The sequence below is a fragment of the Canis lupus genome, chromosome 34 (assembly GCF_003254725.2).
Source record: "Canis lupus dingo isolate Sandy chromosome 34, ASM325472v2, whole genome shotgun sequence".
Taxonomy (NCBI): Eukaryota; Metazoa; Chordata; class Mammalia; order Carnivora; family Canidae; genus Canis; species Canis lupus.
Window position 1 is genome coordinate 6,143,982 of NC_064276.1, and position 23,350 is coordinate 6,167,331.

Consider the following 23,350-nt stretch of genomic DNA (forward strand, 5'->3'; position numbering starts at 1 on the left):
TAAACCGCTGCGCTACCGGGGCTGCCCTAAACTTTTTTGTTTTTAATTTATTTATTTACTCATGAGAAACAGAGAGACAGAGGCAGAGACACAGGCAGAGGGAGAAGCAGGCTCCATGCAGGGAGCCTGATGTGGGACTCAATCCCGGGTCTCCAGGATCATGCCCTGGGCTGAAGGCGGTGCTAAACCCCTGAGTCCCCCGGGCTGCCCCAGCCCAGACATTTCAATCCGCCCCTACCCTCTGCAGTTTCCACTGGTCAGGGACCTGCCTATCACCTGTGTGTCCCCCAGAGGTAGGGGTTTTCCCAGGACACCACTCAGTGCCCCAAGCGTAGACATGCTAGGTTCTGGCCCGTGGAGAAGGCCAGAGGTGAAGGGAAGATCCCCAGGGGGCTGACTTCTCACTATGCTCTGTCCAGCACCCCTCTTCTGGCCTCCAGTCTCCTCCCATTCCTATGCTTCCTAGAAGGGGAGTGCCTAGGATCATGCAACCAGTTTTCAAGCAGGACATTTGTAAATGAGCAAACGGTTTTGCATCCCTTCTGGACCATGGGAGCTCCTGTCTGTGTGTCACAGGCTGAAATTCACTTTAGCATCTGGTGTGCATACACGCAGGCACACACACACACACCCCTCCCTCCTGGGGGACTGCTAGGCTTCAGGACACATGTTAAGGACCCTCAGATGACCAACACAAGCGTGCTCTAAGGAGCTCAGAGTCTAGTTGGAGAGACAGCAAGTAAACAGAACGTGAGAACAGAGTGTGATTGGTGCTGCTCAGGCCCAGGTGTGGACATGTCTGCCTGGTATCCTAGAAAAAGTTTGGAACTGCCACGAGCACTTAGTTTCCAAACTCCCACATCAGTGCTCTCTCCTACTGATTCATTCTATAGCAGGAGGGCCTCCCATCCCCACAGCGCCCCCCCAGTTGACCTATGTGCTAACCATTTAGCACCTGTGTCCCCAACTGTCATCTAATGCCTAATTTATTCAGGGGAGTATTAGAAAGCAGCTCTGGAAAGCCGGGTGGTATTCTAGCCTGAGTCTACAAGGAACCTGGCTCAGGGGTCTGTCTGGAGGCGGCGGGGGCGGGGGCTCGCACCTGGTGAGTCCCTGCATACCTACAGTGACATCTGTGTCCTGTTTTGATCAAGTCTCAGCTCTCCCGCACCAAGGCTACCTGGCTCAGAATCACACGCCATCCTGACCACCTGGCGACTCGGCAAAGGGTCAAAACGTCGGCTTTTCAAGTGATGAAAGCTAGCTGTGATGTGTGCTCAAGAGGCCTCTTGAAACGCTCCTGCTACCACACGGCAGTTTCCAGGGCTCCGGTCCAGGCACACAGGGCCCGCTCCCTAAGCCTGAATGGCCGGATGCCCAGATCTGGTCAACACCCTAGGGCAGCTGGCGATGGAGAAGCTTGCAGAAGTGCGCAGCGACACTCAGGCCCCGAGGGAAGGAAGAGGTGCCTGCAGACCCAAGCAGGGGCTCTGCCCACATGCCGGGAACACAGGCAGAGCAAACAGGTTTTCATCAAAACCAAAGCTTTCAGGGACTGTTACTGTGATTAAATCATTTTCGACTTCTGAAGGGAAGTTCAATTCCTCCAAACATCCTCCTGGTGGGCTGGAAGGCTCTTTGTTAACGTGAGTCCTGGTCATGTTTCCAAGGACTGTTCCAGAAAATCATGCCTCGGTAATGCTTGTGGTGGATCTGAAAGGCATGCTCCTGTCCCCGCCAAATTCCAAAAGTAACCCTGGGTCTCTGCATTCCGAAGGCATGGGTGCTCGGCCCACCTCCCAGAAATGAGCTGGGAAGGAGGTGCTGCTGGATAGGAGGGCAAAGTGATTACATTGGGTTTGTTCTCCATCCCATTGGGGCCATGCAAAGGTGGGGGGGGCGGGAAAAAGGCTTCCTTGAAGCTATTAATAAATTCCAGTGGGCAGTGATTCTTCAGTTTTGCATAAATCTGAGATATTTGCTTAAACGATAACTAAAATTGAGTATTGTCTGCATGCCAGGCACTGCTCCCAGAGCTTTGCAGGAATCACTGCTTTTAAAATCAGTTGTAGCCTCTGAGAGGATGGAGGCCTGGGCCCACAGCTCAGAAGTGCCAAGGCTGGGACCGGACCTGTGCTCTGAGCCACCAAGCAGGGCCCAGCAGGTATGGGAGGCTGGCCTGGGGCCCAGAAAAGCCATGCGTGGCAGGTGGGGCAAGCATCTCTCCCCTCCTAGCAGCCTTGCTCTTGGGTGCAGGGCTCTCTTGTCCCCAGTGCCGGCCACACTCTGTCATGCCTGGTCGGGGATCCAGCAGGAAAGATCCCTCTCCAGGGACCGCACGTCTCACAAGAGCTGGAACTGCTCCTCAGGAGGCCTTAGGGAGAGAGCGAGCTCACGCAGGGGGCATCCACTTGGCTCTGACACTCGAGATCCCGGACAGTATCTGTGCTGTCACACAGCACACGTGCCCTCACTGCTGAGCTGCAGAAGCCACACGGCAGTGGCCCAGCTGGCCTGGGATGCTGAGGCCGGGATCATCCCTCGCCCAGCTGGGGAAGGGCTGCTTCTGTCTGGGGACGGTCAGGCAAGGACAGGTCTGACTGGGACAGGAAAGGTGGGCAGCCAAGGTCAGGATGTCAGAAGGACCAGGCAGGGCTTTGCTATGGCTTGTGTACTCAAACAGGTCTCCTTCTAGTAACCTTGGTAGGAGTTTTGGGGAGGGAAACCCCCCCCCAAAACATAATAGTTCCTTTACTGAGACTCACGATGGGGGTGCTCAGAACTGTTAGACGGTGGGTTAGGGATTCTCTTTCTTGTTCAGCCCTGCGCGCGAGCTCTGTTTGGCATGCAGGATTGTCCCCAGGAGGATCATAACCAGCAGACTCTCCTACACCCACCGTTTGATCTTCGGAAACTGCAGAGCAAAACCTGCCCTGCTCAGCATGCTGCCTTTGAGCAGACAGGGCCGGCTGCTCTGATGGCATGGTGTCCTATGTGGGGAAGGGGGGGGTTCCCTGAAAGTTTTTAATCCTCAAGACTTACAGTGGCTGCTTGTGTAGTTCCCCCATATTTAACCTAACTGACAAACCTTGGCAGTAAAGCACGGAAAGTTACAGCCAAGGGCAGATGTGCGTTGGCTGCCTAAATGAGAGCACCTTGCAGCCCACAGCTGCGCAGAATGAAGCGACGGTGTCATGGGCTGTCTCACTGGTCCCATGCCCCCAGTTTAAGATTCAGTGTGCATCGCTCCACCCTCCTGAGCAAAATCAGCAGCTAGAGAAAAATCAGCTAATGATGTGTGGGGATCACGGGACCCTGAGTGAAAACCAAAGACTCCCCAACGTGGGTCTGTGGCTCTTGAGCCTGGAGAGGTCTGTGGCAGGGAGTTTGAAAGGCTCCGAAATGGAGCACATGCTAATTTTCCTACAGGGCTGCCGGAGGCCTGGGTCCGGGCTCTGTCTCCTGCAGGAAGAAACGAGCTGTCCTTTAGAGCTGGGGATTACTCCAAGGGCACACAGGGATGAAGCCGCCTTGGATGAGGCCCCCCAAGGAATTCACTTTCTTTGTCTGACAAAGGAGGAAATAAAGCACAGAGCACACTTATCGAAATGATTCCTACTTTGTTCCTAAAGAGTTCTCCAAATGCCCACGCAGAGAGGGAGCACCAGAGTCAGGACCTAAGCCCACTGGGCCACCCTGCCCCCACTACAGTCCTTTCCCAGGGACCCACCTGGGTGGTGAAGCCTACAGGAGACCCTGCATGTGTTCAATTCTTAAAATGGCAGCACCAATGAGACTTGAAGAGAAAGGCCCCCCTCTCTCGGGAGCACATGGGAGTTGTAATGACCTGGCATGCAGTAGGGCCACTCAGGAAATAGATGAGTGGACGTCAGCTGCCAGCACTGCCGCTTTAGCGCTGCCTTCCCTGCCAGCTACGTCCCACCCGAGTGCACATGGGACTCTGTGTCTTGCCCTGACAAATGCCCTCCTCATCTGGAGGGACGCTCAGGGTGATGCGATGTGCCGTGTCCCACATCCCACCCAATGCAACTGCAAAGTCAGGCACAATTCTCCTTTTATGAGTGGGGGGTGTGGGCTCAGCCTGCAGATGCAGCGGGTCAAGCTCATGTGACAGAGTCCAGGTGTGGTCTAGGTTCAAGTCCACGCTACCTACCTCCGGGTATCTTCCCAGGCCCACCCTGCCGTTTCTCATACTCTCCAAAGAGGCAACTATGTTCAGACATTTGCTTAGAATAAATCCGCCCGAGAAGGAGAAACAGAGAATCCACTGATTTCCCAGGTCCGGCCCAGGGGGATGTCAGGAGACATGAGGAGGGGTCTCCGAGGTGTAGGGCTGATCCCTGGGGGCCCTTTGCAGGGCTTGAACCAGGCATGCTTCTGGCCAGAAGCAGCCTCTTGCAGCCAGAATATTCTCACTCTTTTCCTCCCCGGCCTCCGTCCCCCAGCCAGTTTCTAGTACTTTCTTTTCAGTTTCAGAAGCCACTTCCCCACAGTGGTGGCCCTCTGGGCTTCCACATTTATGCTGCTAGAGTGCCTGGAGACAGGAGGATGCCACCCCCTCCAGGCAGCAAGGCCACCTCGGTCTCTTTCACCTCTCTTCCAGGCCCAGCACCAGCCTGGCCAGAGGCCAGGGGGAACCTTAGGTACATGCTGACCTTATGAGCTGAACTGATAGCTGGGCATACCGACATAAAGATGCTTTATGTTGCTACTGCAAGCAGATGGCTCCTTCTTAATAGATGCAGTGATTTCATTATCTGTGACCAGCAGGTAGATAGGCTGCCAAATACCCTACCTCCTGCAGAGAGCAGCAGGAGAAGATACAGAGGAGCGAGCGGTCCACAGTCAGTCAGACCTGCTCTGAGACCCTGACCGGCTCACCACGTGCAGCATGCTTCCAGAAGGAAGCCAGCGATAAAGTCCAGCTTCTCACTCACTGCCTGGCGCTTTCTACCTAATGTCAAATTGAAATATGCTACAGGAAGATACTGCTCCAAGCCTCCTCACTTGAGATGGCTTCGTACTCTAGCCTCAGGGGGGTTGGGCTTATCAAGTAGCAAGTTCATGCATCTGTAAGTTCCCAGGATCCCAGCTGAAGACCTCCCCCAAACGGGGAATGCAGCTCATCTCTGAAAACCCACGGTGCCAACCACAGGCCTGTGCACACAGTGGGTGCTCAGACATGAGTTACCCACTGTAAATCCATCTGCCAACTCTTGTAAGTCAGGAACGTGAAAGAAACGTCATGACATCTGATTTCATAAGCCATTTCGACTTTAAAACGACACCCTCATCCTTCTAGTTCTAGTTAAGTATCTGTTCCCTCAGAGACTCCAAGAAATCCCCATTTCTATCCATTCAAGCGAGCAGACCCAAGTCTTTGACCCGTTCTTGTGTGGATAACTTCTAAATTCTGTCTATGCCCTTTCTTTGAAATTCTAAGGCCTTTAAAGGCTCTCAGGGAAGCTGGGAGCAATGATGCTCACTGCTGTGATTATGCCTCTTGATTTGGCCTCTATTGCATGCTGGTCAGGGACATGGCCCTCACACCATGGAGAGGCCCCTTTTGTGACTTATTGGGAACCCCAGGGCCACACGTTGCACATTGAAAACTTCATGGGATGGGTGGAAGAAAAGCCAGGAACTGTGAACAAACGCCATGCTAACAGGTGCAGGGTTGATGCTAACCCACTGTCCTCAGCTGATGCCTCTGTGATCAATCAGTATCTTCTCAAAAATGGACCAACACAGGCTGATAGTGGACATGCGGAGCACTCCGTGTTTGCAGGGCCACAGGCCTCCAGGTCATGGCCAGACCTCCCGGCCCTCCCCAGCCCACCGCCCCGTGGCGCCCCACCTCGTTCTTCAGGCTCCGGGCCAGGAAATGCTCGGCCACATGTGCGGGCAGCACGTTCTCCAGCAGCACACGGTTCAGGTTCTCCATGGTCTCTATCTCCTCCCGTTCTTTTTTGAATTTGTTCTTCCATAAGAAGTCTAACCTACAGTAATATTCATTCTGTTACAAGAGGACACAGAGGTAAAGAAACAATAGGCATCTTGTCCTGCCAGAGAGTGGAGGTTTTAAAGAGAAAACAAAAAGAATGAAACAACACTGAAAAAAAAGAACCCCCATACAGAACGGTCACCCTCCCTACAAAGCCCGCTGCTCCCCCCAAATGTCTCCCATCCAAACCCTCACCTGCATTTGCAAAAAAAGCAAGTTGGGGAAAGAACCAGCCTCAGGAACAGGACAGAGGAGGGGATTGTGATGGAAATGACATGGAAGCTTCTTGCAAAGTAGGTTAATAAAAGATGGCTTTTGAGAAGAGGCATAACAGAATATAAACAATGAATAAATGAAAAATGGGAAATAGATTAGTGGAGAGAGTGCCCTGTTGGATAATTTGCATTTAAAAATAATGGTGCTCCTTTGTGACAGTTTGCCTTACGACTGGAAAATCAGTTTTCCCCTGCCACCAAATTCTGTGATTCAGCATTCACTGAAAATTGTGTGTGTGTGTGTGTGTGTGTTTCATTTGGGATTGCACTGTACTGAGAGTATGATATTGTATTTACACTAAAGTTCATTCTGGTATCATTTAATTAAGATGGTGCCTGCTAGTAAAAACATACGTGTTCATGCTTTATAATGTAAACTTAATGTTTTTAAAAACTGTTATTAATGTTGTAGAGATAGGGGGGCCTATTTCCTGGCAGAGGGTCTCTTTGATTATGGCATCATGCTCGATCTGCTACGATATAAATAATTAAATATGGTGAAACAGCCCTCAAAGAATCTTCCTGTAACACAAGGCCTAATGGAGAGCATTTCAGCACAGATAGTGACTTCCTGAGGCAGAGGGCGGGAGGGGGGTGGAGGGTGGGGGGGACAGCAAAGAAGAAATAAATTCTGAAGGTTTGTTTTATTGGTTTGATTAATCATATCAATGCACCTACAAACACACACACACACACTTTGCCTCTCATGCACAGATGGCAATTAAAAAAATTTCACATTTTGAAACCCGAAAGAACAATGATCATTCATCATTTAGGTTTGATTCAAACCAATGCACGATATGCTAAAAAATTATTCCTCCTCCTCTGGTGTGGAATGTATTTTTACTTCATATTGAGACTTAAAAAAAAAAAGATTGCAAAAGAGGTGTCTTTAATGTTTGTTTATATTAAATTTTTACATTAATGCCAAATCTTCCACATTCTGCACTTACAGAAATCAGGCTCTGCACTGACTGGGGAAAGCCTCTCTTGGAGAATAAATTATTTGTTTGGGTTTTGGGGGGATAAACCAGTGGTGAGGCTGGTTCTAAACCAGGACAGCTTGGCAGTCTGTGATGGTGGCTTCGAGAAGACACAGATGCACACTCGAGATTAGACAAAGGAAATTGGAGAAACCCAGCAGAGGGCAGGGCAGCAGAGGGCCACGTGGGGTTTCCAAGAGCCATACTAAGGGGTGACTGCTACTGCATCACCCTAAATCCAGCACGATCTCATCCTGAGATTCTTACTTTTTTTTTTTTTTTTTGATTCTTATGTTTAATGACACCTACAGAGTCCATTTCCAGAGAAGGTCACAGTCATGGACACTGAAGATGAGGACTTAGAACTGTTTTCTGGGGGATACTGTTGAATCCATTCAACTGGTTTGGGGGAGAAACCTGTCTTCCTTTGGGGGCTTTTCCATGAGTTTCTAATGAGTTTGTCCTTCAAGGAGAGGATCCTACAGTGTCAACCTTCAGCCCAGGTCATGATCCTGCGGTCCTGGGATCGAGCCCCAAATCCGGCTCCCTGCTCCTCAGGGAGTCTGGTTCTCCCCCTCCCTCTGCCTGCCTTGCCCCCTGCTGGTGCTCTCTCTCTTTCAAGTAAATACATAAAATCTTTAAAAAATTAAAATAAAAAAATAGAACAGCAGTCCTGCCTTGTGAACCTTAATTCCCACATCTCCCTCCAACTCTCAGAGTCTATCTGGGGGCTACTTGACAGTTCTCAGGGCCCAGATTCCACTCAGAGATGTGGAATTTTCTCTTCCTTTGCTCTGGCAATGACAAGAGAGAACAGAAAGAGCCTGGAGGAGGCACCAGGCCCTCTCTGGGAGCATCACTGCTGTCTTCACACCGGACACAGCCTCGAGGGCAGTTCTTGCCTTGTCTAGTTCTGAAAACAAGCTGAGGGACTGGGGGGATTTACATCTCTCCTTTGTGGACAGAAGAGGCGGTCCTGGGCAGGGGTGCAGGCAGTGTGTGACTGCATGCATTCTTGGGTTCTGCAGCCTTGCACACAGTGACCTCGGCCTAACCGAGGCCACCAGACAGCCACCTGCCCGGATCCCTATCTTGAAGGAGCTCACCTAGAATGCAGACCCTCAATGACAGCATGTGGCCATTTAAACTCAGGAGAAACACAGAGAATCTTTCTTTTTCAAAAAAGGCCCTTGAATTCAGGCTGGCATTTCTATCACAGACATCTTGTCCGGGAGATGTGTTATAATTTCATTAAGGGGTCTCAGATACCCAGAGCAATACTTAGCACAGCTAATTTGCTCAGAAAGCAAATACATCACCACCGTTTCAAAAAAGATAGTCATGGGGCAGAGGAGTCATTAGGACAAGTGACAACAAAAGTAAGTTGCAAAATGTCCGTACTGTTGGACGGAAATAAGTGACCCTGAGGCCATGCGTATTTATGAAACTTAAAAGCCTTATTTAAGGGGTGCCTGGGTGGCTCAGTGGTTGATCATCTGCCTTCGGTTCAGGTTGTGATCCCAGGGTCCTGGGATCGAGTCTCACATAGGGCTCCCTGCAGGGAGCCTGCTTCTCCCTCTGCCTGTGTCTCTGCCTCTCTATCTCTCATGAATAAATAAATAACATCTTTAAAAAACCCTTATTTAAAATACTGGACATTTATTTGTGATGTACTTGTGTTTTCAGGAGAGTATGCAAAAGTACTACCTCACACGTTTGGATGTTCTTGTGAGCCCAGAAGACGTGGGGCCTTTGTAAAGCCCGGGCTGAATGATCCTGGCTCACCCCAGCATATCCCGGGTGCCATCTGCTGAAGAATGGTCCTTCACACCATCTCCCCCGCAGAGAGCAGTGACTCTGCAGGTCCCTAGGTGTGTATACTGCCTACTGCTAACATTAGTGACAAAAAAAAGAAAGGGGTCCCTGTAGGACGGGGATCAGAACTACTGTGTTAAATTATGCCCAACCATAATAATGAACACATTTGATTGTTTATCTGATGTCAGTCAGGGAGTCACAGGTCGGGGCAGCCCCTGGATGCAGCAGCATGTACCTAGTGGTCCTTCAGGCTTATCGTTTCAGGGATCAGTAAAAGTTGGGAGACCTTACTTTTTGATTCCAGGTCTTTTAATTTATTATATTATTATTTCTTATTGCTGTGAAGCACTCACAGTGGGAGTGATCACTCCAGTGGGAGAAAGTGCAGGACCTGGTATGAAATGGGGCAGCAGCTGACCCTGCAGAGGGGGCGGCCACATTCCCTTGTTTCTGGAAACAATCATGTAAGTGATATTCTGTGTGGGAGCCCATTTCTTTCCCATCTTTCACCTCTAATAGGGCTTCCTGAGAGTGGACATGACTTTTCTCTGTGAGCTAGAGCAGAAAGCAGGTCAGTAGTGGAGAAAGCCAGGTCTCAGGGGAAACAAATGAAACCAGGAAAAAAAGAACAGGGCATGGTTTAATGGATTAAGACAAATGCATGGAGAATGTAGAGCCAAGCACGTGCCAGGGACGGGGAGGAGACAGGGGTGTTCTAGAACTCTGCAGCAGGACAACAGCTGAGCTCCAGGGAGACTGCTGAGGCTTGCACAGTAGCTCCCCGGGAGGCGGACAGTGTTTCCAGGCTGCTGGACTGGCAGCCACAGATCTGGCCTCTGCTCTCACTGTGCAATTATTAACCACTCCCTGCTGCTTAACCATTCGGGGACATACATATAATCTAATGGGCTTTGTAACTTAGTTGGTTATTTCTATATAAATTGCTTCTTCGTGTCACATCATCCATCATCCAGGAATTCCAAGCAAACTTTGGTGAAGGCAGAGTGTGTGGTGGGGAATAAGTGTTTGTTCTCTGGGTAAATCGTCCTTGTGTGGAGCTAGAGGAAAAATACTGTCCTTGAAAATCCTGCACCCACGGCCTCTCCTTGGAGACAAGAAGTAGGGAGGAGTCCACGGAGGAACACATCCATTCAAATCACAAAAGACAATTTTCTTGCACAGAGGACTGTCTTTCTAGGAATGACTGCACGTGATGGCAAAGGTATTCATACCCTCTTCCAAGAAAAAGAAACGGGCCATGTATTCTGAAATGCATATAAACCCCCAGCGAAGGGGATATTTTTCCAAATGGTGTCAGCTACTGAGAGAACACTTTTGTTGGCTTACAAAACCCATGACATTATTTTGAGTTTTAACAGGAAATGGAATCGCATCTCTACCATCCACAAAGTTTGCCTTTTGTGGAAAAAATGAGACCTTTCCCCTTTTGTCCGTATCTACGCACACGTTTCTCTTATGCGATAAAAGCATTCTGATGTGTTTGCACAAAAGCAGCTACAATGCACATCAGCAAAGTAGTATCGTTATTATCACTGGACTCTTTTTTTTAAAAAATTGAAATAGAGTTGATGTACAAGTATTATTAACATGGCACTTGAGAGGAAGTTATGTGAAAAAGGGGTTGTCTTACCTGTCTACCCAGAACAAGCAGTGTGATGAAGAATATAAAGAGAGACACTGAGCCCATGGTCTTCAGGTCTTTCCAAATGCCTGGTCTATTAGAGAACAGACAGACAGACAGACAAAAACAATACAAAACAACATACATACAGGACTTAGAATTCATATATCAACCAATTTGAGAAACTTCCAGTGCACGTCACTCTGGCCAAACAACCTTTCAAATACATCTTCAAGCCCAGATTGCATCCAAACAAAATAATACCTAGTGGGAGGACTCAGTAATACAAGATTCTTCCAAATTGACATGATTTCTTATTTTATCTCAAGCTCTAACAAACAAAAAAGGAAATAACAGAGGAATGTGAATAGTATTTTCTTTATATTTCTGCGATCCATATGGATAATTTGACATCCCTTCAACTTTTAAAAGGTTCACCCTCAGAAAGGGACAGGAGTCTAGAAATTAACAATCATGTGAGGTATAAAAATGAAGCAGGGAACTTAATTTCTATCAGTTACTTTGACCTACCCATTATATAGTTTCTCATTACTTCCTTGGCAGACAAGTGTTCTTATGCCCTCTTTCATATGATTTTGTAACACAAAGGCAAGACGCAGATGGGAAGTCTTGGTCCACTGCCCCATTCCCCCTCGGGTTCAGCTAGACCTCAGTCACTGATCCCTGCCCGTGTCCTCACCACAACATTCTAGGCAATGGTCACCCCCATACACGGAGTCGGCATGCATGGTCGGCATGGAATGCCCAGCCATTCCTTTAAATGTCACTCTGGGTGTTCCTGTGAGAGTGTTTTCTGGAGGAGATTAACACTAGAATCAGTAAACTGAGTAAAGTAGATTGCCATCCACAATGTGGGTCAGCCTCATCCCATCAGTTGTAGGCTTTGGTAGAAGAAAAGGCCGACTTCCCCCTGAGTCAGAGAGAATTCTCTCCTGCCCAACTGCCTCTAGCTCAAACACTGGCTCTTTCTGGCTCTACAGCAGCTTCTGGCCTTCAGTCTCCAACTGGGACACTCACTGTTCAGATTTTGGGTTTGCCAACCTCCATAATCCTATGAGCCAATTCCTATGAGCCTTATCCTATGATAAACCTCCTTACTGATATATATTTATATAGGACATTTATATCCCTTTGGTTCTATTTCTCTAGAGAATGCTGATTAATACAGCATGGAAAGAGACATCTGCCATCCCTGGGGAGTCCTGTGTAGCTGACAAATGGTGATGCCCCACATATACGTGTAAATAAGACTTGAAAAAGAAAAGTTGATTATGTATGGACACATGTCACATAAGCAGCATAGATCGTATTAAATTAAATTAATACCAGGTAATTACTTTCTGCTTGTGAGATGAAGTTGCTGAGAGCTTTTCCCGTTTCTCTACAGAGGGTTCAAAGGCTGATGACGTGAGAGGAATCCATGTGGTAGTGAAAGAGGTCAGGTGGGCTTTGGTGTAAGAAAATCTGTGGAGGAACTGAGGGTCTGCTGCTCTATGGATCTGTGGGACCTGGGTTAACCCCTCCAAACCTCACTCTTGTGATCAGCCAATGGGGTTCACAGTACCCATTTTTACAGGCTGTTCTGGTCACTATGTCAAGTAGTAATACTGACACGTGGGAGACACATGGCCCTCATGAGTTTCTAGAGACTGAGGGCACCTGGGTGGCTCAGTCAGTGAAGCGTCTGCCTTCGGCTCAGGTCACGATTCCAGAGTCCTGGGATCAAGCCCCACGTTGGGCTCCCTGCTCAGCGGGAAGTCTGCTTCTCCCTCTCCCTCTGCCCCACCACCCACTTGTGCATTCTGTGTATCAAATAAATAAATAAAAACAAAACCTACAGAGTGAGAAGGGAGGGATGGAGCCAGAGAGGTAGAGAAAAAAGTATGAAAATATAGGATGGTGAATGATCGTTAACAGAGTGGAAGACCCAAGTATATAGGGAACAGAGGCAGAATGGCCAGTCTCGGTGGTTGAAGGGCTGAGGACCTCAGAGAACTCTCCTAGAAAGGCTAAGTTTGCATCAGGGGCTCTTTCCTCCCTAGTAAACCAGCTGGGCTGCAAGCATTTGAGCTCCCCAGCCACAAGGAGGTCACTGGTTCCTGAGATCGAAGTAGGCTGAGAGGTGCCACTGTCCTGTTTACTCAGAATTGATTTTAAGAAATGAAGTAGTTGGGCAGCCCCAGTGGCTCAGTGGTTTAGTGCTGCCTTCAGCCTAGGACATGATCCTGGGGTCCCGGGATCGAGTCCCATGTCCAGCTCCCTGCACGGAGCCTGCTTCTCCCCCTGCCTGTGTCTCTGCCTCCCTCCCTCTTTCTCTCTCTCTCTCCGCCCCCTCTGTCTCCCATGAATAAATAAATAAAATCTTTTTTTAAAAAAAAAGAAATGAAGTTGTTCCTTTTTGAGCTATGTCTAATAGCACAGCTGAAGGGATAGGGGGAAGCTGATGTTTATAAACCACCATGGCTCCAGTGAATTCTAAACTCATCGTCATCTATATTGACTATACTGATGCCAGCATTGCCCAGTCAGTGAAAGTGGTACAACACAGCCAACGTTCTCAGATGTGCAGGTGGAGTGTGACATTTCCATGTTACTTCATGCACCTTCTATTACTTTGTGATTCCAGGGATCTGAGAAAGCAGGTATGACATCCCTCTTCTACTCCGACCTATGTCACCCCCAAACTAATAGTAAAATGTTAACTCCCAGGTCAGGATCTTGTAGCAGCTTCATCAGTATAACCGATCAGAACTCAGGTCCTCCTTGCATTCCCAGGTAAGGGACTAGATGTCCCAAACAGGCAGAGCCAGCTCAGGCCCCCATCACTGATGGAGAGGGGGATGGAGGACCCTCTTTATGCCACTCAGGGCCTGGCCAAGTTTTCAGTTAATCACACAGAAAATACAGGCAAGCAATCCTTTTCCAGGACTCCTCAACTAATGCGTCTGAACATTGGTTTAGGGGGCAGAAAGCTATGCTCCACCTGTCTCCCAGATCTGGAGCCTTAGTGAGGAAGAGTAGTGGGAGGATGTGGGGACCTGGAGGCAGAAGGACAAGCAGTTCCTGGACTGGACCTAAATGGCTCTCAGGAATAATGAGAGACATCCAACCTGTAGAACAGACTTGTGGGCAGACACATGAACGCTTTTTTCCCTCCTGACCTGCTCTGTCAACTAAGAAGGACTGCACTATGCTTTCATGGATTTCATTTAGGTTTCTCAAAAACTTCTTTTATGCATATAGCCAAAAAGAATCGCTGATTCCCGCTGGAGCCCACCTCTCCTGTGTAGGCCATGCATGGGCAAGTGCCATCTGGCTCCTGCAGTCTGAACGAGAACTGTCCATCCACAGATGCATTCCTGGGTGACCTTGCTCTTTGTGTGCCTGTGGGAGAGGCCGGGAGGAAGAGGAGGGGGGAGTGCAGAGGAAGCATCCAGAACAGCTAGAATAAAATCCCAAGATCTAGTCTAGTCAATCGTGTTGATCATCACATTGGGTTTCTAGACCTTCTAAGACAAAGTACTACAACCTGGGTGGCTCAAAACAATCGAGATTTATCATCTCAAGGTTCTGGAAGCCAGATGTCTGACATCGAGGTGTTCCCTCTGAAACCTGTAGAGACATGCTTCCTTGCCTCGTTATGGCTCCTGGCGGTTGGCCACCAATCCTTGGTGCTCCTTGGCTTGCCATGCCAGCATTTCAATCTCTGCCTCCGTTATCAAATGTCTCTGTCTTCACATGGCCGTCTTCTAAGGGTACTAGCCACGCTGGGTTAGGGCTTATCCTTCACCATGTCTTCTTTTGGGAGGGACAGTCCAACCTTTAACAATCCTGTTGGTCATTTATATAAAAATGGCAGCTACTTGGGCATGAGGCCTCCTTCTCTCTCCCCTTTAGTTTTAAGGTTGAAATCCACTCTGGACTTTGCCTTGTCTGGTGGTGCCATCCCCGAGTGATGAAGGGATGAACACAGCACTAATATAACTGAGAAAGTTTCTAACTCACTGACAGTAGTGAGTGTCACTACTCACATTTTGGCTAGGCAAAATGTGACCGAATTTGCTTTCTTTCGTACCTGAAATTGGGCTCTGGAGACTCAGATGCCCAAACGAGCCTGTAGCCACACACTAATTTACAGTTGGCCCTCACCCTGAGGCTGTTAATGGAGCAAGCATTCTGGCCCTCAGGTTTGGAGAGTACAAAAGATCAAAGAAACCTAAAAAATTAGATGAGCAATATGGAGAAATTGCCTGGTGGACCAGGTCTCTAACCTAAAGGCAAATGATTCAGTTGAGGTAAAAAGTGACATTTTTAATTCTCAGGAGAGAAAGCAGTCCAGGCATGGAGACAAGAACATGATTTTACATTTAAGATCTTTATGTTTTCCTAGGTGAAATAGCCTCTGTTATTTTGAGGAGAAAAGTATCTAAATAAACTCAGGGTTATACAGTATTTCTATTATTTTTGTTTCAAGTTTTTATTTAAATCCCAGTTAACATATAGTGCAATATTGGTTTCAGGAGTAGAATTTAGTGATTCATCACCTACATACAACACCCAGTGCTCAACACAACAGGTGCTCTCGTTAATCCCCATCACCCATCTAGCCCATCCCCACCCACTCCCATCATTAGTTTGTTCTCTGTAGTTAAGAGTCTCTTATGGTTTGCCTCCCTCTCTTTTCCCCCCTATGTTCATCTGTTTTTTTTTTCTTAAGTTCCGCATATGAGTGAAATCATATGGTATTTGTCTTTCTATGACTTATGTCACTTAGCATAATATTCTCTATTTTCATCCACATCCTTACAAATGGCAAGATTTCATTCTTTTTTGATGGCTGAATAATATTTCATTGTATGCATATATATGTACACACACACCACTGCTTCTTTATCTATTCATCAGTTGATAGATGTTTGGGTTCCATCCATTATTAATTTCGTTATTGTTGACAATGCTGCTATAAATGTTGGATTGCATGTGCCCCTTTGAATCTGTATTTTGTATCCTTTGGGTAAACACTCAGTAGTGCAATTGCTGGGTCATACGGTAGCTTTATTTTTAACTTTTTGAGGATCCTCCATGCTGTTCTCCAGAGTGGCTGCACCAGCTTGCCCTCCCACCAACAGTGTAAGAGGGTTTCCGTTTCTCCAGATCCTCACCAACACCTGTTGTTTCCTGTGTTGTTAATTTAGCCACACTGACAGGTGTGAGGTGGTATCTCTTTGTGGTTTTGATTTGCATTTCCCTGATGATGAGTCATGTTAAGCATCTTTTCATGGGTCTGTTAGCCATCTGGATGTCTTCTTTGGAAAATGTCTATTCATGTCTTCTGTCCATTTCTCGACTGGATCATTTGTTTTTTGGGTGGTAAGTTCTTTAAAGAGTTTGGATACTACACTTTATCTGAGTCCTCATAAAGGACTTCATTTGCAAATATCTCCTCCCATTCTCTAGGCTGCCATTTGGTTTTATTGGTTGTTTCCTTTGCTGGTGCAGAAGCTTTTTATCTTGATGAAGTCTCCCAATAGTTCATTTTTGCTTTTGCTTCCCTTGCCTCTGGAGACGTGTCTAGCAAGAAGCTGCTGCAGCTGAGGTCAAAGAGATTGCTGTCTATGTTCTCCTCTAGGATACTGATGGTCTCCTGTCCCACGCTTAGGTCTTTCTTCCATTGATAATCCTATCTTTAATTTCTTTGAGACCCCTCCGGACCAGCTAGCATTCCCACCAGCATGTAAGAGGTCCCATTTCTCCACATCCTTGCCAATGTCCAGCCAGTCTTGCCTTTTGGGTGAAAAATTCAGGCCATTGAGAGTACCATGGACTGGCCAGGACTTACTCATGCTCTCTTATTGATGGTTCTCTGGCTGTTCTTTTAGTTCTTCTGTTCCTTTCTTCCTTGGGTTTTTGTGGTCCTTGAAGTGTTTCACTGCTTTCTTCAATGTGAAAGAGCAGTCGCCTCCTCGAGGGTTCACTGACTGTGTCTTGGACTGAAATACCTGGAGGCCCCCCAAGTCGGCTGCAGTCCACCTGCTCTGCGCCCCTTGTACCCTCCTGTGGTGGAGTTCTTTGGGGGCATGTGCGCCTCCTCTCCACGCCGCTGGCCCTGCACCAGGCAGGGTACCCACAGCCTCCTTTTGTTCTCACAAACAAAACTTGCTCAGGTAAGTGCTCTGTCTCTCCCTGGTCCTCAGATTCGAGCTGGTTCTCCATGTGTGCTCACGAGCCACCTGCCTGAGCCCACTGTCTTGTCCACTACTGGCAGCGGGGGTGGGGGGCCGCCCCAGGGTCAGAGTGCAGGAGGTGCAGGGGGGACCCGGGGCAGGTGAGGTCCCGATGTCTCCTGGGCGGGCTGCTCGATGGAGGCCACCATGTGGCTAGTAGGATCCGTGTCCTTGGGAGGTCCTTCCAGAGTTCCCGTGTCCCTGCAGCGGGACATGCAGCTCTGCCTCTGCAGCCTGGGTGGAGTGGCAGGGGTGGGTGGGGTTGGGGGGAAGGGGGGCTGGGGGGTAGCCCCTGCAGGCTGCAGAAGTGGATGCTCACTGCGTGGGAGAGCTCCCTGGGGCCTCGGCTGTGCCCTCCCGAGGGGAGGCGGTGGGTAGAGTGGAGCCTTTCCTCTTAACCCGCCACAGCGTGCACAGACTTGAATTTCTTCTCCCGAAGTGGGTGGAGCTTCTGCTCTGGAAACCTGGACCTGCACCCACGCTCCAGCTGTCAAGTGTTTCCCAGGGGCTCCTGGACCCTGGCTCAGAGGGGCCACTGCGGGGTGCACGGCCAGGACTGGAGGCCTATCACCTGATCCCCGAGGATGTGAGATGCCTCCCGGACCCTGTGAGTGTGTTGCTGGGTACCTCAGCTCCCGCAAGGGCGCTTCTGTCCCAAGGCAAGTGTCAGATCACTGTGACTGAGGTTGGGGCGGGGGTGGGGAGGGCAAAGGCAAGAGAGGTCTTACTCTACCTTGATGCCAAAGCCACTTGTCCCCTGCACTTTGGAATCGCCACAGTTCTTCAGGGTCTTCCCAGCATCCCTCATCTCTGGAGCCTCCTCACACATGTGGCCCCGCATCCTCATCCTTTCCAAGGGGTTCATGATGAGCTTAACCTCTACAACCCCACAGGTCTCCTGCCCACCTTCTGCTGAAACCTGACTTTCTTATAGAGGCTTCTTGTGATAATCTTTTTTTTTTTTTTAAAGATTATTTCTTTGAGAGAGAGCAAGAGGGGGCAGAGGGAGAAAGAGAAAGAATCTTAAGCAGACTCCACACCCAGCATAGAGCCCGACATGGGGTTCAATCTCACGACCCTGAGATCATGACCTGAGCTGAATGAAATCAAGGGTCAGACGCTTAACCCACTGAGCCACCCACGAGCCCGTGATCTTCTTGATGGCGCAGACTTTACTTTCTTCATCACTGTGTGCTCAGGCTCCAGCCATCAGGCCTGGCATACAAAGGGGGTTCAATAAAAGTGTTATAAAAACAAATGAGTAAGTGGACAATCCTGTTGGTTTGAAACCTCAGGGGTTTCCTTTCTAGACACTCTTTCCTCTTGTGGCTGGACACAGATTTGCTGGAATCCTATGCAGTCTTCCAGAGAGCATGGCCCGATGTCACCCAAGGACAGATGGCCCAGAGCCTCATGCTTTCGCAGAGTGTCCTTTATAAATGCCAAGCAAGACATTCTGGGGCTGGAGCAGACCACACCGAGGGAGAAGCTCATGCTGAGAACGAGCTCCACGAGCTCCACAGGCAGCCGTGGGTCAGGAGAGATGACAAATGTGGGGCTGGAGACAGTGCCGGCCTCGGCCGCAGATGTAATAATGCACCCCATGAATGTCGTTATGGTTTTGTTCTGCGAAGCTGATTTTAAGTGGGAAGCAACGAGTGTATGGGTGAGACTGAGGAAGTGCTGAGAACTATGTATCCTGTACGGTCTGTGGGCACAGGCTCTGCGAATTTCCCTTCTCCCCCCATTTTAGGATCCAACAAAACAACCTAAAAATCAAGTGTCCTCCTGCAGATGGATCCACATCACTGCAGATATTTTAGTCTGAATAATAAAGTAGCTCACGAATGGTTGATTTTTATAGAAAAAAAGAAAGCTCAGTAGAATTTGAGGAGCCCTAGGAAGACTTGCTCTTTTGTTGAATGGGCAGCTTGGATGACCCACCTCCTTTTCTGACCTCCCAGTGGGCTGCTAGTGGGTGTCAGTGTGTTCCTTACTTTCTGGAGATGGCACGAGGATGGGAAATCAGGAAAGGCAAGAGAAACTGAGATATTAAGCTTGAAAGTAATTTCAAAATTTTTCAACATTCACCTGGATATATGATGGGTGAGAAAGCCAATTTGGAATACGTTTTCAATCTAAAAGAGGAGGCTTCAGAGGAACTTTGGAGGCTTTGGAACACCCCCCGCTCCCAGACCCTCCACCCCAGGGTGGATGGGTGATGCTCTCCTGCTTCTCTGCTGATTGTGATTAATGCTGCAGTCCTTCCTCAAGACTCTCAGTGAACTCATCATCGGCTTATCCCAAGTTGGGACACTGTCAAAATGTGGTGCAAAATCTTGAATTCTGTGTCTTGAACAAGAAACAGAGAAAGCAGGACAATTCCACATCGAATGTGTGTAACTCAGAACTCTCACTGATCTATGTTCAAGTGTCTCCATCACTATCCTTGATACGGAGCTTTAGGATGTTAGAATTATGCAGTCGTTTCCACCAGCAACGATCCAGAGCTCCTGGATGAGGCTGGGCCCCAGGTATCACTGCTTACTCACCAGCCTCCGTTGTATGCTGTCCCCAGAGGACTTGTCTTACTCGGCTAAGTGCCCAAACAGAGCTGGTAGCCCGCGGGGCTCTTGGTTCAAGTTCTCCCACCCCTACACCTCTGTAGAATGAAAGACACATTTCCCACAATCAGGTGAATTAGCATAATTCTGGGTCTATATGAAATGGTAACACTCATCCCTTGAGACTTTTCAGTTTTGTAAGGCAAAAACTCACAGGAAAAATCTGATGGTGCCTTACAGACTCCGTGGCAAGCCTTTGGCAAGGGAAGGGAAAGTGTCTTTGAAACGAAAACATCTTCCAGCAATATCAACGCTCATCTCCATCACTGTGAGAAGCATCTGGCGTCCCCGACCGCGCTGGCTGAGGGCTTTGGGAGACAGTGTCACAGGTAGGAACTAGAATTGCTATTGATTGGTTCAGTAAAACATCCTGTATTCACGGAAAGATGGAGGGTGTTATAAATGCCAAAGAAGTAGGAGTTGTCTCACACTGGACCTTCTAAATGCCAGAAATGTCTCAGCTTCTTGCACCATAAGGACTTCCCAGGATTACATAAACGCAGGTAATGATAGGTACTGGGGCATCCCTGGCCTCCATTTCATGAATTGTTCAAAGTAGTTTTCTTATCTCCTTTAGGCTTTCCACATTCATGCATCTGTAAGAGTTTCTTTGATGTCATTTTCTGAATTATTCATTGATCTAGAGCTTTTCTAGTGCATTCTTCTCCTGTTTTCTTTGCTAACCCTGTTGACAAAAACTGCCCTGTTGGCTTGTACCACCTGTTGGCTGCTCCGTGTTCAATATCATGTGTGGTTCTGAAAAGGCCCCTGAAACATGGGTCACAGCGAACTCACAGATAGGACAACAGTACCTTCCAACTGTGTATTCAGAAGATGGCCTGGCACTGCCTTATGAACAGAGATGCCCTCTCCAAACTCCCCCTTGAAGTGTAAGAGTCCAAATAAAACTGAGGCTGTCCCTGGGAAGACACATCTTCAGTGAGCCTCTTCTTCAGGGAAGCAGGTGAGGAGAGACTTTTCGTTCCAGCCAGTATTGGGGCCCCTCCGATTATCCGGGAGTGCACCTGCTGGTATTCATTTTATCCAACAGATGTTTATTGAGAACCTACTTACAGGATGGCAGGCACGGTTATAGGCACTGTGGATACCAGAGTGGCACTTGGTTCAGACCTGCCCTTTTCTCAATTCAAGGGTATCTCTTATCTGCATCACAGAAAAGGAGAGAACAGACAACAGAGCCCCAGCCGATTCATTCAGGGAGATCCATTCCACGTGTGCAGGGGGAGAGGGCTGCTCGGTCTTCAGCAGGAGCTTGGGGTAGGTCTGCCAGCAGTGCAGGCTGCCGACACGGGGGCCAGTCCAGAGGCCAAGGTGGGCACTGAGGATACTCACTGCCAGAGCCAAGCGCACATTCCAGAAAGAAGACCAGGACAAGAGCCAGGAAACTGGGAGTGAAAGGGGAGGGCAAGGATGCAAAGACCAGAAATAAATCAGTAAACGAAGGGACAGGACCACACTTGTCTCCAGTGACACGGATGAGCTCAATCAGGAATGGACGTGCTGCTTGGCACTCCCATGAGCCAGCTCCCTCCTTGCAGGGCGCCTCTGGCTTTGGAATTTAGGGATGTTCCCTCTTGAGGCACTGCCCTAAGGATCCTAGCATCCTATCAGAAAGACTTGTGTCAGCATCGACACCAGGCAAGGGAGGAGGAAACCTTCCTCCAGTGCTTCATGGGAAAATCTCTTGAATCTCACAGAATAAAGAACGAACTGGCATTGATGGCTTTGGGCTCTGGCATGAGTTACAGGTTACATCAAACCTACAGAGGCTGGAGAAATCAGGAGGGAAGTGGAAACCCCTGCTCTTAACAGTCTCTCATTCGGGGTTAGTTTTTTTTTTTTTTTCTTTAGTTTTTTTAATTTTTTTTTATTGGAGTTCAATTAGCCAACATATAGCATAACACCCAGTGCTCATCCCGCCAAATGCCCCTCTCAGTGCCCATCACCCAGTCACCCCAACCCCCCCGCCCACCTCCCCTTCCACTACTCGGGGTTAGTTTTAAACTGACTTTGGGAACGTTTGTTCATATCAAGGTATTTTCAGGGGCACCTGGTGGCTCAGCGGTCGAGCGTCTGCCTTTGGCTCAGGGCGTGATCCCGGGGTCCTGGGATCGAGTCCCCTGTTGGGCTCCCTGCAGGGAGCCTGCTTCTCCCTCCTCCTGCGTCTCTGCCTCTCTCTCTGTGTCTCTCATGAATAAATAAATAAAATCCAAAGAATTTTTTTTTCAAGGTATTCTGCTGTTCTGCCAGCAATGGTCATCTTTTGGAGGAGGAATGCTTCTGGGGCTACTTTGGCAGCTCTGAGGAAGCGGGTGTGGAAGTACCAGGACCTCCTGGTGAGGAGGAGGACCGGGAGGCAGGTGCGCCCCTCCCCCTGGCAGGACGCTGCTTCTGTCAGAGGGAAAGCAGGTCCCTGAGGCTTCTAGGTCCAGCCCTAAGCTGTAAGGTTCTTACAAAGACAAAGCTAGGAGAATACCCATAAAGGATCTTGAATGAAATGAAAGGACTCTGAAAGTAAAAACTTCTTTTCTTCAACCACGTAACTACTCTCCTGTTGCTCAGTTCTAAGCCGAGATCCTGTGTGTCTCAGGTCCCCAGAAGTAATTCTCTCTCCACCAGAAACTCGCTAATCTAATTTCCTCCTTTTCTTTGGATGTTTAGCATATTCAGGAGCTTCAAATTTAATAAAGGGAAATTCAGCAGTATCATCAGCTGTGCATAAAATCAGTAACACCACTTTTATGTGGGGATTTGATACAGGCTCTCTGGATATAGGAGAGAAATATTAAAGCATGTCTACTTGGTGACTCTGAGAGTTTATTGGGAAATTAACTCCTGATTTCATTCTCGTCCTTGCTAAGGAATCATAAACTTTCCTTAATACCATTATGCATTTTTGCAACTCCACTACTCTCAATTTGATTACAGATTATTTGAGCTTCATGGTGTGGAGGCTGATGGAAATTAAATTATGTGAAGAGAATGCACTGCAGTTGTATTTCTGAAAGCGTTCTTATTGGTAAGAAACGTGCACACAGTGAGGTGCCCACCGTTCTTGTCACTGAGCCTCCAATGGAGAAGTAAGTGGCAGTGTGCTAGGAACACAAACCATCTTTCTGGAGCCACACATCTATGAAAATAGTTAAGGCATTTATTTTATGCTAAAAAAATATAGATATTTTATGGAGGATTATGCAACATGCGTATAGAAAAACCTCAAAGTCTGGTGGGTCCAGAAATAAAACTAATGCTTGATATCAAAAGTTTTGCAATTAAGATGTGAGATGGAGAATAGCATAATGATTACATTTTTCTCCAAGCAGAGGATAAATATTCATTATAAGCTTATGGAAGTAATTTGATGGTAAGAAACCTTTCATAAACCTGAGGAGGGGTTTGAGGAGCATTCTTCCGACCTTCCCAAGCTAAGGACTGGATGCTATCACAGTTGTGTCTTTTCTTGGGAGTTAATATCTTCATAGAACACAGAGTTGCCAATTTCCAGTACTCCCTCCACATAAGAGTGTAGTTTAGGAAATCTCCCCTAATAACTTTAACACTATCACTTGTGACTATATCCACTTATTATTCTGGTATTTTCGTGTATGTTGATTCATTTGTTTTGAACTGGGGGAGGGCACTCTGCCCTGTAGGACACATTTGGCAATGTCTGGGGACATTTTTTGTTGTCATGACTTGGGGTGGGTGGTTGTGCCT

General features: G+C 48.2%; 1 protein-coding gene and 1 long non-coding RNA gene across 2 annotated transcripts in view; one reads left to right on the top strand and one right to left on the bottom strand.

The window, feature by feature from the left end:
• The window catches only part of ADCY2 (adenylate cyclase 2), a 387,968-nt gene that overhangs the window by 26,629 nt on the left and 337,989 nt on the right, over positions 1 to 23,350 (bottom strand). Inside the window, exons 19-20 of the mRNA XM_025451236.2 lie at positions 10,753 to 10,837; positions 5,879 to 6,037 (exon numbers count right to left, since the gene is read on the bottom strand). Of these exons, the coding sequence (XP_025307021.1) occupies positions 5,879 to 6,037; positions 10,753 to 10,837 (244 nt within the window). The remainder of the gene's footprint in view (positions 1 to 5,878; positions 6,038 to 10,752; positions 10,838 to 23,350) is intronic.
• On the top strand, positions 16,051 to 21,472 carry LOC125754344 (uncharacterized). Its single transcript, XR_007408303.1, has 4 exons — positions 16,051 to 16,134; positions 16,715 to 16,928; positions 17,397 to 17,595; positions 17,959 to 21,472. It is a non-coding gene; the product is annotated as an uncharacterized LOC125754344 (long non-coding RNA).